Source organism: Prionailurus viverrinus, chromosome B2 (assembly GCF_022837055.1).
Source record: "Prionailurus viverrinus isolate Anna chromosome B2, UM_Priviv_1.0, whole genome shotgun sequence".
NCBI lineage: Eukaryota > Metazoa > Chordata > Mammalia > Carnivora > Felidae > Prionailurus > Prionailurus viverrinus.
In genome coordinates this window covers 51,797,847-51,813,847 of record NC_062565.1, presented here as the reverse complement: position 1 = coordinate 51,813,847, position 16,001 = coordinate 51,797,847, and the positions used below count along the sequence as shown (strand labels likewise).

The window sequence follows — 16,001 nt, the reverse complement described above, 5'->3', positions numbered from 1 at the left end:
GTTAAACACCTTTGGTAGCCCCAGTTGATGAGGGACCATCAAAGGTAGTTAAGTCAAGTTCAGTGTGGCTCTCCAGGGGGATATATGGGAAGATTTGAGTTTGGAGATAAGCCTAGTAGTTAATGTTGGGAACCAGGTGTGGCAACGACATTAGGTATTGAAGAGAAGGTAATTTAGATAGCAGATTATGTTTTACAGTTGCAGGCAAGAAACTATTTCAAGTAAAAAAAACAATTCTTGAAACCTGGTATGCTACTGGCCCAATATTTATGACACAAAATTTGTAAACATGGATATCAAATTGGGTAATCTGTATATTTTGATGGGAACAATTAAAGTATAAGGCTATTAGATGTTCTGAATCTTCCATCAAGAAATATTGTCTTACACTATGATTATATTATTATTATTTCTGATGTTATTGTTTATTCAGTATCAATAAATCTCAGACTCTGAAAGACAAAATCTATTATGAAGATTGTATAAAATGAAAACAGTTGTCCAACCTCATATCACTTTTCTATATTGTTCTTTACAACCTCACTAGTATAGGTTAAAATACGGATGAAATACTGACCCTACCCTTGAACCTCCGTGAATCTTGAATGGTTCTAGAAAACAGCACCAAAATATCAAAAGAATGAGCTACTTAATGCAATTGATATATATAAAATACAATTATAATCCCATCATAGATGATAATTTATAAGACAATTGTTGTTATTTTCAGAATCATTAACTCTATAGCTAAAAGGATTTCATAAATGTTGGCAAGGATTAAATCAGGAACAATTTCAAATAATAGAAAATATTTTAAGAATATTATACTTTCCCTGAAATATTTGTTTTTTCTAAACCAAGTGTAAGAAACAAACAAAAGTCATAAAAATGTCATCCTGAATCTCGTCTAAAAACATTCTGTTTTCAGAAAATGGATATTTTAAGGTTTAATTCAGGGTTGATTATTCACTAATGATAGATGCTATTAAATATGAAAGATAAAATATTATTCATATTGTAACGTTCACTTTTTAGATGACTGACTCTCTTTAGACTGAGTTTATGAACATTTCCTCAAAAAAAATGGGGGCCCAAGGAATATTGTACAACTACACTCTGGAACATATTGATTCTGGCCTTTATTGATTTCCAAGTACAGGGGTATATTCCATTAGATATAGAGAATTTGCAAAATAAATGGTTTTAAACAAGATTTTGAGTTTTACAAAAAAAAATAATTGCAGGTTAAATTTAACTAATCAATTCTTTTATAAAGTTTTCAGAATCTGAGAGTCTGTAAGTAGCTAGGATGTCCTTACAGTAATGGTCAGAAGAGCAACAGGTACTTTTATATAAAAGCTTTGTGCAGCACCATTGACTGCTTGCTTCTAATACAACATTTGTGATTGCATTCCAAAGCCAACTATAAATATTTTTCACTTAAAATACATTGTATGTATTTAGGGCGCCTGGGTGGCTCAGTCAGTTAAGGGTCTGACTTCAACTCAGGTCATGATCTCAGAGCTTGTGGGTTCGAGACCCACGTCAGACTCTGTGCTGACAGCTCAGAGCCTGGAGCCTGTTTCAGATTCTGTGTCTCCCTCTCTCTCTCTGCCCCTCCCCCACTCACATTCTGTCTCTTTCTCTCTCAAAAAATAAATAAACACTTAAAAAATAAATTAAGTATATTATATGTATTTGAGTATATATTTATAGATATATAAAATATTTATATATGTAATATATATACATGTGTAATATGTATACATATATACATATTTTAAGGTACCAAACACATCATTTTACATATCCCATCACTATGCATTGTGAGGCAGATAGACACATGTTAAAATAAAACGTTAATAGCATAAGGTATAAACTTGTTGAAACACTCTGCTGTATACCTGAAATTAATGTAACATTGTGTCAACTATACTCAAATAAAAAATAAAATAAAATAAGATGTTAATATTACTTTACAGATATTCGTAGAAATTCTAATTATTTCATTGCTCATTGGCTGTGATAGTGCCTCCTGATTAAGGCACCGCAATTTAAAGAAGCTTTTTAAAGAACATTGAACTGAGACTATAAGATAAATTAATAATGGCACCTTGTAAGGTTCTGGAAAATTTCTCAGGATTTCCACTTTGGGGTTTGCACAAGAGGCAAGGAGGAATACAAAACCAGGAAATGACTTTGAAAGCAAAAATAAATACTAACTTCTCAAGGTTAATTATTATCTTTTTGTAAGGTCGTGGGCTTTAACACAAGTAATTAATAGTCTTAATATATATGTTTCTACGCTTACGTTTTAAAAAGCTAAGCATAAAGAAGTTTCACAGCACAGAACAGAACAGCTCCCACGTTGGCAGGGAATTCTCACCTTATTATATGTGTTGCCACTAAACAGGGTGTGAGAATTCCCCTGTTCATCACTCAGTGAGAAGGAGGACAAATGACTGAAGGGTCCTGGGGTAAGACAGTCAGCGTGTGAGAGAGTCTGTGGAGGCAGCAGGGACTTAGCAGAAGGATAGAGTCTAGTCTGATATAAAGGGTGGAGAGAAACAGGCTTGTGAGGAACTGTCACATCCTGGGAACAAGAAAGGTATAAAGAACATGTTAGTGGACAAAAGTCAAGCTCACTTGGAATTAAGTCTAAGTATAATAGACGTTATGTCAGAATCTCTTACTACTGGGAAGCCTGGGTGGCTCAGCCAGTTAAGCGTCCCAACTCTTAATCCTGGCCCAGGTCATGATCTTACAGTTCGTGTGTTCAAGCCCTGAGGCTGGCTCTGTGCTGACAGCAAAGAATCTCCTTGGGATTCTCTCCCTCTCCCTCTCTCCCTGCCCCTCCCCTGCTCACTCTCTTTCTCTCTCAAAATAAAATAAATAAACTTAAAAAAAAATCTCTTACTAGTAAGAAGGAAACCTCTCCTCATAGTTGGACCCTTCTCCAGACACCTGCTTTCATAGTATATTGTTTGTCTCTTTCAATAATTCCTGTCAGTCTCCTCCTCCAGCCTCTTCTGCCAAACTAAACAAGCACCTGTAGTGTCGCCTGAAGGGTGTCAAGGTTGTTATTTTTGAAAGTATCAAGAGGAGAAAAGTTTAAGGAAGGAGAGAGATCCCAGAGGTGATAGGATGAGATTTAAAAAGTCTTCATTGAAGAGGTAGGTAACAGTGGAAGTTATTTTAAGAGGACTTGTGATCTGGTCGGGAAGAAATGGGGGACACAGAGGAGCACATCGCAGAGGATATCAATGTGCAAGCCGCGGAGCAGAAGTGTTGGTTTAATTCATGGTACAGTAAGTGGCCAAATTGGGCCGAGGACCAGCAAGGGATCAGGATACGCAAGAATGGAAAGAACCATGAGTTCTATGCCAGGCAGTGTGTTGCTTTGGAGAGAAACTGGAGATTGTGCATACAGATGAGTTCAAGTGTAGAGAGAGGGAATGGGGTCTTACCTTCGGTGAGTCTTTAACCTGGAAAGGAGATGAATGTGAAAGACTTTGAGGAAGTAGGACCAGAGATAAGACCAGGCATTGTGAAAGGGGCAAGGAAGCCATAAGAGTGGGAAGTCTTGAGCCTACAAAGAAAAGCTGCAGAAAGGGCCCAGATATGTATGTATCTGTGAAAGATAGGGCTGCTTTTTTGCAGATAAATAAGCACCTCTTATATTTCTGAAATTTTTCATGTAAGGAAATAAATTGGCAGTGATTGTTCTATAGTAAAAACCCTCAAGACATGAATTTTATAAAATGAAATCTGCTTTACTCACTTTTGTGGCCTCAGAGTCAAGTACAATGCCTAATACAATAGATGCTTAATGCATTAATGGCTGAAATTTCAGAGGAATATAATGTTTTCTATGAGTTCAATAATGTATTCAGTTATTTCTCTACTCCATGAGCAATGAATGAGTATATTTGGTTTTGTGTGAAATGGAAATTTGGTCCAAAATAATACACATTGTTCAAAATTATATTTAGCATGGAAGTAAATTCAACTTTAAAACTGTACACTTAATATTTTGTTATGTAGGTTTAGTTCATTTTTCCAATAACGTATTTTTAAGGCACTGATTGGCTTTCTAAAATGTACATTGATGTGTTTGCTGTATCAGTAGATGTATTATTTCTTTTTTAAGCATTAAATTCAAAACTGACTTTAAAAAACTCAGAAAATTTAAACAGTTAGAAAATTATAATTCTATATCTTTTAACTTTGCAGAAATGAGAGGTTATAACCCTCTGAACCTTGAAATGGTGACTAATTAGTATCTTGTTTGTGCTGCAATATTTATTTTACATATCAAGCCAATACAAATATTTTCACTCATATACCCTACAAGCATACATAATTATAAAAAAAAGATAGCATCCTATTTACGACATTCTACATATTATTTCTCTGTATTTTCCCCCAACTTAACAACAGCTTTGGTATATTTCTATGTCAGTACATGAAAGCTTTGGATGTCCTACCAAAGCACATTACTGAGTTATCTCACGGATGTAATTGTCACTCAGCGAATTCTCGTGGAAGCTCCAGGTATATTACCCAAAATAGCAAATCACTTAACATTGTGATAAATTTACCACCTCTTTGCCAGGTTTTACACTTGTAATTCCTTTCTTTTGTCTAATTCCATTGGCCAATACTGCTAACATTATTAAATAATAGTCATGTTATTGTGAAACTTTAATGGAATGCTTGTAGTATTCCATTAAAGATGGAATTAAAGATGGCTTTTAGACTGAAATGTATTCTAATTTTGTTTTATTTCTCAATCAACTATTCCATTATTTTATCAACAATTAATTACACTTCTTAATCAGGGTGGGAAGTGATTAGTCTGAAAACTGAGTAGCACACACAAAGACTAGCTGTGTTAAAAAAAAAAAAAGGTGACATTATTATTGACAGTTGACAGTGCTTAGGAAAAGGTGATCAGAACAGTCTGGTTTATATTCTGGCCTCAACTTTTCTTGGAGGGTTCAAGATCCATTGTGAGGATGTCAGAGGCCAAGTCTGTAGTCATGCAGGGGAAGCAGAGGGTTTCTTATATGGGGGAAATCTGGCAGGGCTAAGGCCTAATCAATCAGGCAGCAAACATTTCCTGTTTCTACGCTCACTATGGCCAACCTCCATCTCTCAGGAGTCGGTCAACTCTGCAATTCTGTGGGGTCAGATGACACCAGCTATTTCAGGCCGCTCGGCCGGGAGAGGACAGCAGAATTGTATCAGCACTTGGACAGGTCATAGAGAGCTAGGAATCTTGGCCAGGCTCACTTGAGCACTGTCTGGTTGATAATACAGTGCAGAGGAGAAGGGATTCTTGGTGGTGACAGCCTCCACATCTATGTCACCTGAGGCACCAATCTGTGCTAGTTGTCTTCTATGCTTTTCTTAAGTTGTTATCCTGCAATTCTCTTTACCATCACCTTGGAAATGTTCTTTGCCTATCTGTTATGTGCCATCTGCTGTTTCCAGTATGCCAGGCCTTTCTTGGTTTCCTCTCATATTCACTGGGCCCTAAAGGAGCTTCTGGGGGGGGGGGGGCGGGAATGGAATATTAGAAGAAAAGTTTTGACCTTTGCATGTTGAAAATTTTGTTCTGCCCTTACATTTAATTTTCTGGATATAGGATTCTAAGTTGCAGAATAATTTCTTTCAGAATTTTGAAAGTATTTTTACAATTTCTGTGTTACTCTATTGCTACTATTTTATAGGTATTTTCCCAAAACATTTTATGTTTATGATTTCTATGGCCTTTCTGATTTCCAGTTTTCTTTTGCCAATTCTTATAAATTTATTTCTCTTGTTTTCCTTATGCATAGGAAACTTTATTGTTCTTAAATTCTATACATTGTATACCTTATTGATTTATTTTTATTATCTTTTTAATTCATTAACCATGTTTAGAGTTGCATGTTTTCTTCCAAGGACTATTTGAACTGTATTCCATAAGTTCTAATAGACAATAGTTTCATTACTTTTTTTTTCATTTCTTCCCAGGTAGGAATTTTATTTTGAATTTCCTCTTTAATCAAAATTTTGTTGAAAAACAAATCTTTCACTATACAGATGGCCAGGAAAGCCAAATTGTCATAATGTATCTTGAAGTTTGTTGCTTTTTAAAATACTTTGTCATAAGATAACTTTAGAACCTCCGAATGACTCCAAAGATTTTATTGGTCCTTCTCCATCTCATTATTATAAATATACAATATTATGTATTTAATATATATTACATATATAATCTCCATCTCATTATTATAAAGATACACACACACATAGCTATATCCCTATGTTTCTATTACTATATATAGGAATCTTGACTATCTATTAATGTAACGTATATAACAGGCTCTCTGTATACATAGTGCATGCGTGTGCACATCTACATCATCCTTGTCATCATAACTATCTGTGGATGTTGATGTAACTTCAACTTCATACCTACAATGTTTTCATATACTCTATTGCTGATTATACATTCACAGTTTTCCCATAGAACTGTAATTTTATTATAAAGAAGTCACTCACTTTAGGGAGTAAATTTTCTCTGACTTATTTCTCTTTTAGGTCCCCAAAGTGTCACTTTCTTTTTATTTTATATCTAGAACACAAATGCTATGTAATGAGACTAGTTTTAAATCTATACTTTGATCTAACTGCATCATAAAATTACAATAAAGTGTCATTTGCTCACTACTTACTGCTTTAAATATTCAGAGATGTTTTCAAAGCATTTTCAAAGCATTTCTAATGGAATCAAAGGAATGAATTTCAGTGTATCATTCTATAGTTTTCTGTGTATTATTTTACAGTATTTTATGCAGCAGGAAGAACATATATATTTCCATTTAAATTGGGTTTTTAATTTTTCCTTTATGAATATTCCTCAAAAAAGATGCTTATCACTGACTTCCATAAAACTTTAAACATTGTAATATTAAATACCTCATGTCTTTAAACATTACTGAAATTACACAGCTTCTCCATGTCCTGATGCCTACTCTGTAACTATCTTATGATGCCATCATATAATTATTAGTTAAAACTCAAGACAAAACTATAAATGTAGGAATGGGTATATTATTATTAATAATGAATTAATAATATGTCTATTAACAAAGCTTATACTACATATAGATATTATATCATCTCTGCCATGTCTTGCTATGTATTCCTATATTAGTGGTATATTCAATTTAGATTATTTTGTGGGAGATTTTTTTAAAGTCAAGTCACTTGTTAATTTTATGAGGATTATTTTACTTAAAAATAGTTAATGTGATAAATCATATGTCCAACTGGGCACATGAACTTCCATCAAGGACAAAAGGCTTAAGCAACAGCCAAGTGAGGGCTCTCTGTCCAATGCACCAAACTGGAGAGCTGACACTTTCCCAGAAATCTCACTTTAAAAATGCATACGTTGTGACTATCTGGCTCTCAGGCTTACAAAGGACACCATCGTAAGCCCATATAAATCAGCAAAGCTTAAAATACTTCCTATAATTCTAAGTCAGGAAGTGGCCAACTCTTTCTGTGAAGGTCCACTTAGTATATGTAGTAGGTTTTACAAACCATATATTCTGTCACAGTTACCATGGTAGCATGAAAGCATCCTTGGGTAATACATAATGAGTAGACATAGTTGTATGCCAAGAAAATTTTATTTATAGGAACAGGCGGTAGACCAGATCTGGCCCACAGGTAATAGTTTGTGACCCCTGTTTTAGATTGAAAAAGTCAATAAAATCTTTACCATGCCTGACTCATACCCCACCTCCACCCCAATGAATTATCTTGAGGTTGGTAGATACTACTTTGGAGATCACTATTCTAAATGATTCCTGAAAATGAACATCATCTACCCTGCTTTAGCATTCAATAGATGAATCTTTTAATGTTCTAGTTTTTGAGGGAAGGACAGGAGTCATAAAATTGTCTCATATGTGTTTCTATCAGTGAGATATGTGAACAGTTATTTCTAATAAAATGCTGTAAACTGTTTTTCATTTACTTGAGAATTGTCATTTTCAATATAAAAATACTCAGCGCAAATTTTTTCAGAGTAAAATAAGCTTTACTTAGGAGCTTGGTTTTTAAAAAAGGATTAATTATTTTGGTTGATTATATCATATCCTAAAAACCTTAAAGATCACAAGAAGTTATGAAGCAAATAATACCTTGGTTCATTAGAGAAAAATTTAGCAGACAATATGCAGTGAATACATTAATTTTGCTGTGTCTATTAAGAGAACTGGAGATACTGAAGAATTAAGTATTGACACAGACATCCATGCTGTGAATGCTATAGCCGTATCGGCTGCATTTGCCACTCTAGAAAAAGCCTACTTTCTATTCAGCCATCAAGTCAAACTATTTAACTTCAAAAGCTGTTTTCATTGCAACACCAAAGGGCATTTTTAAGGCACTATGGGCTCTTTTCATTAAAGCCTGCACATCTGAGACTCTTTTGTTCCATCGTGGCATTTGAAAGCTACCCCCTTTTCTGTGGTTCCGAAGTAAAGGGTGAAAATCTACTTTCTCTCTGCTCCTTCTGTCCCCACTTCACACATGCAGCTATTTGTGCCCCTGGAAACTCAGAGCACCACTGGGTGACATTGCTGGAGGCTTTAACCACATCCTCTCTCCCTTCTACCTCTTATTTTTAAATACAGCCCTTGTTTTCAGTTTTCCTTTCCTGCCTGGAGCTTGTAACAATTTAAAAATCAGAATTATAGCATTTCTGCTACAGTTTTGGTTTGAAACAACACCCTCCCCCTTCATAAAGTCAAGAACAGTTACAACGTATTTCGTAACCAGTGACTCCTTCAGCCAAAGGCGTATCAGCATTTTACAGACACTGTCACAGAAACCCCAAATTACCAAGAAGAGACTGTAATTATCTACATTCCCCGAAGATCAAGCCAAGATAAATTAGGTCTCTTAATTTTGAACATATGGCATAACTTCTTGTTTATCAGTCCTAATTCTGAAGAATTCATATGCATTTTAAAAACAGACGTACTTAAAGCCACACTTATCTATTTCAAATCCTCATTTGAACCAAAAAAATGTAAACTTGCAAAGTATGAAAAGACATAGCATATGCTTAGCTTTTTCAAATCCCCTTCACCAAAAAAAGTTTTTAAATGATTAAAATATAATTTTGAAGATAGGCTTTGGATTATTTAGGGCTTAGAGTCTGTGACTGTCTAACAGCAAGCTTCACAGAGCAGATGAACTAGATCAGCGTGAAGATATTTGATGGCGACGTGTTCAAAGGACAAGGAAGAAAATATTCTGTAATCAATTGCAGTGGGCACTAGAGCGTTAAAATGCTGAGTCTTATGTTTTTCTATACACATAGTTTAATTCTTGTCTTAGGTTGCCCGCCTACATGTATTTGGTGGAGAGGAACAACTTATATTGAAGAAGTCAAAAAGCAACATAGAAGAGAGACTTCTGTGACTTCTCCCAACAGTGGGGAGAAGGAGAACCTATTTGGTGACCCTTTAGCAAGGAGTCAGTGCCCTTCTTCCAAAATTATAGTGATCTTAAAGGAAACAATAACAATAAATATTTCAAATGTGCACTCCCTTGAAAGCGTCCAGAGCCCTTTTGCAGTGACTATTTCATGGAATCATAAATGGGTATTAATATGCATACCATTAAAAATGGAACTTGTAGTCCCATTTTTCTAGGATGAAATTGAAGTTCACAGTTTCTAGGCTCACATAGAATCCATGTTCTTTCCAGTGCATTCTATCATAAAGTTTCCTTTGCAGGAAGCAGAAGAGTCAAGGACTGCAGTTACTAGCAGTCAAGATCAGTCCCTTAATGGATCAGATGACCAGAGGAGCAGCCCATGGCAGTTGCAGCCTGAGTGTGCAGTGGACAGTTATGAGTGAGGAGGTATGGAGGATTGCAGAGAAGGTTAAGAGTGGCAAAAAGAGGCAGAGGTCAGAGTTCAGAGTATGTAGAATCCCCTAGAATCTAAGCTTCATGCTGCAGGGATATTATCTGCTCCTTTTCCAGTAGAGTTTCTCCTATCTATTGCAGAGCCTGGCACAAACATTAAAAGGTTGGATGCAATGAGTAGAGAGAAAGGAATGAGTGTGGAGAGAAGCTGCAACACCATTCATCAGGAAACCATAGCACTGCAGGGACTGCATGCCAGGCAATAAGAACAATTTGTTATGATTTTGACCTAAGCAGGAGAGTAGAAGACTTTCCATCTCTCCAAAGGTATGACCCAAGTAACACTTGCTCTTTTTTTCTTTTCCTTTTTCAAATCACCTAAGGATGAGAAATATCATGCAATAGTATTTAAATAGTATTTAATAATAATATTTATCATATTATAATAATATTTAAGTAATATTTAATACTATTTACTATATTATAATAATATTTAAAGACATAGACACAGAATTTCAGGGTAAGAGGGCACTGTTGAAAGTATTTTGTACAATGCCCACGTTTTGCAGGTATGTAATGAGGCCCAGGATCAGGAATGACTCCATCCAACAGCATGCATTTTTCATACAGACTGGCTGATATTCAAAAATTTCTCCTTTTGTTTGATTTTCTTGAAATCTAACAAGTGGGGAAATACAAGAATGAGGAATAAATGTCTGGGAAGACGGGGAAGCCATAACGTTGCTGAAATATCTAGAGCCAATGAAAATGTATTCCCTTTATCTAACGGGGCTATCATTACAAGTAGAGGCTACATGGAACGTGGGAGAGTCCATAAATGGAGGCTTACTTACCTCCTTTGTACAAATCAAATAGGGAAAAATTCTTAGTTAAGACACAAAAAGAAGACACCTAGTCACTGTCAGTTGAACTGAAATGCCCTTAGCAGGGGTATAATTGAGCTTCATTAGTCATAGTATTCTTGAAGCTGGAAGGGAACCAAGAAATGGTCTGGTCCGGGATTTCTCGATTCCAGCACTACTGACATTTCAGGCAGGAAAATTCTTTGTTGTGGGAAACTGTCCTGTATATTGTAGAATGTTTAATAGCATTTCTGGTCTCTACCCACTAAATGCCAGAGGCATCCCTGGTTGTGACAACCAATAACGTTTAGGGCAATGTCACCCCAGTTGAGAACCACTGGGCTCACCCAATCCCCTTACTTCATGGATGAGTTTCCTGATTCACAAATGCAAAGGGTAGAGCTGGTTAATCACACTTCCACAACTACAAACCAGATTTCAGAACTCTTCCAGCAAAACCAAGCTGTTCTAGTTTTCTTTTGATTCAATTATACATCAGAACGAATAAGGTCATCAGGTCCTGCCTGGATGGGGATTCTAAATTCAGAGATGAAACTAGCCTGACCCTACAATACCCTGCAAAAGGCCAGTTCTTCTATCAAATGCAATTCATGAGAACCCAATATTTTCCAGAAATGGATTAGCCAAAGATTGAAAAAAAAAAAAAAAAACCACCTCTATTTTTCCAAACGCACCAAATGCAATGGATATCATATATACTTGGTTTTATTTGAACAGGTAAAGTATGTTAAGCCTCTCAGCTCTACTAGATAAAGATAACCAACAATCCAGCTTCTCATGAGTTGTTTATTTTAAGACCAAATGCAATTTTCTATTTTCAAGAAAGAGTAAAGATTAAAAAAAAAAGCATATTACACGTCTAAAGGTCCATTAGACAAATTGATATTTGGATGGCCTGGCTACAAGAGATTATATTTCTCTTAGGATGTCCATATTTGGAGATTAGAACATTATTTCAAAAAAGTCAAAAAACCTGTCAGCTCTTTCATCCCTAAGGAATCACCAATTTTGAATTTATAAATTTACTACAGATCTTCCTTTCCATGTAGACTTTGAAATAAAGAAAACTACATTTTTGCATTTGTATAATGTATTCCATTTTCTTTTTCCTATATATTTTTTTGTTAATGACCTGTTTCACCAGCCTGAATTCAATTTTCCATATGCTGGACTTCTCACTCAGGCTGTGTTTGGCTCTTTAATGAAATTCAAAAAATCATTTTTTTTTACCACTTTTATCTCTGATTCATTCTCTCCAAACATTCTTTTGGTTGCTCTTCTCATTTGGATTTGTTGTTTTCTCTGCCTAAATTACCCACCTTAAATTATTTTATCTTGGATCACAGAAAAGAGAAGGTTTCCAACTCTCTTCACATAACTCATTTTCAGACTTATATATCTTGCTGTGACCTTTACATTTGTCATCAAAGACTGTCTAATCTCACCCACACTTTAAAATAAGTAACAATGTCCCTAGTGCTTTAGAGAGTATAATGTGTTTCAAACACATCAATCTTAGCATTTATATTTAGATAATACATCCAACTTTTACTAGGTCCCCCTCTATGCTTTCTACCTTGATTCCACTTGTCATGGGTCAAAGAAAATTGTTCAAGAGAGAAAAGAAAATCAAAAGCCTCTCACTCTGATTGCATTTCCTAAGGATATTTATTGTTAAATAACAAAATTCAATCAAGAAAATTTTAAAGATTTGGTTGACTTTATTAAATGATTCATGAACCGGGCAGCACTCCATCTAGCAAGTAGAGGGGAGCTCTAAGGAGTTCTACAAAAGGAAGCCTTTTATAAGAAGGGTGGGGCAAGAACATTACTAGCAAAAGAAAAGGAATGTTCCTTGGAGGTGGCTTTCAAGGGAAAAGCAAGGTATCCTTATCATGCAGATTACTTCCCCTTTCATTGGTGGGTGGAAATGATTCCAGAGGCACTCATTGACACAGATTGAAAAATTCTTGACTGGCAAGGTAAGACTACATTTTCCAGGGAGGTTGAAACTACAAATCACTTACGTGTTAAGCAGGGGTTTGGAAACTCTAAGTGATACCATTTTGGGCCTTGGATTTTATTTTTGTTTGTAACACTATTAATAATTACCCTCCAAACCATTTTAAGGCAGTTGTAGAACCGAAAGTTTGTAAGGAGAGAAGGGGAGTATTGTAGACAGTGTCCTGGTTGAGGAGCACTAGTTTTACCACTGTCTTGCATGCCAGAAGACAAAACCATGCCAAAGGCCTGTGATTGTTACCATCTAGAGTTCTACCTACAGGCTGACCTTGACTCAAAGCTCAGGGAGTTTACTTGTGTAAAGTAAAGCATAAGAATGTATCTTTTTCCTTGCCAGTAAATACAATTTTCTAATCTCTAACTAACGTTTACTCTGGATATTACTTAAAATATTTTTACACAGCTACATTCTCTCTTTTGACATTCATCAGAGAAAAATAACACAGAATATTTAATTTGCACAAGACCTTATCTTAAAACTGGAACATGATTTACATGAGAGTTTCTAAATAAGGCAGTGCCATTCCTCTTAAATAAAGATAGATGGGGACATCGTGAATTAACAAAACATCAAAGACCACATTTGCATAAAGCTTTCAGATTGTCTTTGTTTCCCTGGTAGATTAGGGTATGGTCAGATACCCCATATCTACCAATATTTGTTAAGCAACTATTGCCTCAGAGTTTAATTATTAGAATTCAGTTGCTTAACTAATTATTAGAATTATTAGAATAATTCTATCTATTATGATCAAAGTGGCAATGGGTCCTCTTTGTGTGTTTGCTTGTTTTAAAGCAAGCAAGAATCTCTTCTAGACTTTAACCCTACAGAAGGCAAAGGAAGGGGGACAGGAAAATAAGTTTCTCTTAGCTTGTAGACAACTGCAACAGAAAATTGCAACCCTGATTCCAGTCTCCCAACTTCAATAATTACACAAGGTCAAGAGAAAGCTTAAACCAAAAAAAAAAAAAAAAAAAAGGGAGAGATGAAATTTTTAATTTGAAGAGGTGATCCTATTTGATTACATTCCAGAGAAAAAGCAAATTCTGTCTCTCTAGAACACTTTTTTAAAAGAAAAGAAAAACAGTTTATTATATTGATAAACTATTACATGCAGTATACTACCTATTTATGATAAATTGTCTATTACCTATTACATATACAGGAAGGACAGAAGGAAGGAAGGAAGGAAGGGAGGGAGGGAGGAAGGGAGGGAGGGAGGAAGGAAATAAGAAAGGAAGGGAGGGAGGAAGACAAAACAAAGAAGAAAAAACTCACAAAGATTTCATTACTTGAATAAACTTGCTAAAATGTGGAGAAACCAAATCTCTGGTCTTAACCCTTCCAAAAGAAATGTGACACAAGGAATTTCAATTCTCCCTCCCTTAAAACAATTCAGAAAACCACTTAATCACTTCTAGACCTAAATAGGTTAAACATTTTAAATTCAAAAATATTTCTAATTAAAGGTTAGCAATGATAAAAGATATTTTTATGACAAAAAAAGCAAGCCATCTTGATTGAGAAACAATTATTGAAAAAGCAGCAATTTATGACAAAGCCAGAAGTCATTTGGAATAAAAGGCGGTATTGTCAGTTTCACCTAGGACAACGGTGAGTACTTGCTCTGTAATATTAACATGTGCATGACACAAGGAAGTGAAAGGGAAGGTCACAGTAGAAATCCAACTTTATGAATAATTAGATAGAAATGTGAATGTCACCCACATAATCATCAAAGCTGAATGTCAAACAGAGAGTTTGGTAGGGAAGTCAGATGTCTAAGAAAAATCAGAAGAAAAGAAAGACTGAAAATACTGCAAAAAAGAAAATTCCTTATAATTATTCCTTTATGTTCTCTGTGAAGTGGTGTGGAGGAAATTCACTAAATGGTCATTTTCACACAAAACATGCTCTTTTGCTTATTGAAACAAATTAGAAGGAAAATAAAAATGAAGAGGCACACGTCTGGGAAGTGTTCTTTCTCATTAAAAAGAAAATTTCCAGGAAAATCAGATGAGTTAACAATATTTCCTCCTTAATTCTGTTCAAAGCTCTCTTTTATATAATTCTCTAAGGTTTAAGAAGAAAATGACATATTTAATATTATGGATTCAGTTACTAATTTATAAAGAACGCAAGAGAATATTCCATATAACATTCTATACAAGTGAGGTTAGCAATTGCTCTTTATACTAAATTGAGGATCTTAAGTGAAGAAATCACCTTTATCTAATTAGATACACTAAATGACCAGAAAACAATCAATGTATTTTGCCAACTCACAAATAGTCAGACAAACTAAAACTCTTTGGGTCCTTAGTATCTTAATTCTCATCAGTGAATTGATTTTCTAAGCCTCGGTGTCTTCTGGATGCCCATTTGTCCAATCAATTCTGTTAATTAGTTTCCAACTCTGACCTTGATCATCCATAGAGTATGCTTCAAAGTACATCACCATAGTTTTAAATACAAACGTGGAGTGTGAGATATTTTGCAATAAGTCAAAAGGACCACAGATTGATACAATAATGGATTTAAAGGTAATTTCAAAAAAGCATAAGCCTCATTCTGAAGAGTCTTTGTTACAAAACCCATCTAATACAGAATGATGCTTCCTGGCCTATGCCATTTTGATGTAAAAGCTGTTGATTAATAAGTCTCAATTATTTGATTATGCATTTGGTTTCAAACTTTGCTTTTAGTACTCAGAGGCTGTCTCCAGGCACATTTTCAGTTCATTATCAGTTCAAAAGGCTGCCTGCTTGTACCTTCTTAAGCTACAGTAAATACATTTCCGTCTGGTCTCATCATCTTTAGTGTCTGACATTTTGTAACAGAGAGTTTTGAAATCATATTTTATGGCAGTGAAGCTGTTAGGGGAAATTTATTGACTTAACAATCCCATCCAGCATCTCCTGTCATGTGGAACTGTCCCCAGTACAAGGCAGATTAGTGAATGTGAGCTGCTTCAATTTGGCCCAACTGTCTGGCTAAAGAATTTTCCATTACATGGGTGGGTGAGATCAACTGAGTTTAGAACCATTCAATTTATTCTGTGGCAGTAGTAAAGGAGAACACAATAGTGACTGGTGAACTTGAGTGCACTGTCTTCTATTCAACTTCTAATGAAGTGGCAATGCTGAGATTAT

The 16,001-nt window shown here is 35.2% G+C and overlaps 1 protein-coding gene across 1 annotated transcript in view; it reads right to left on the bottom strand.

Moving 5' to 3' along the window:
• Positions 1-16,001, bottom strand: part of MLIP (muscular LMNA interacting protein) — a 115,493-nt gene that overhangs the window by 3,993 nt on the left and 95,499 nt on the right. The window contains exon 12 of the mRNA XM_047860363.1: positions 2,387-2,593. Within this exon, the coding sequence (XP_047716319.1) occupies positions 2,387-2,593 (207 nt within the window). The remainder of the gene's footprint in view (positions 1-2,386; positions 2,594-16,001) is intronic.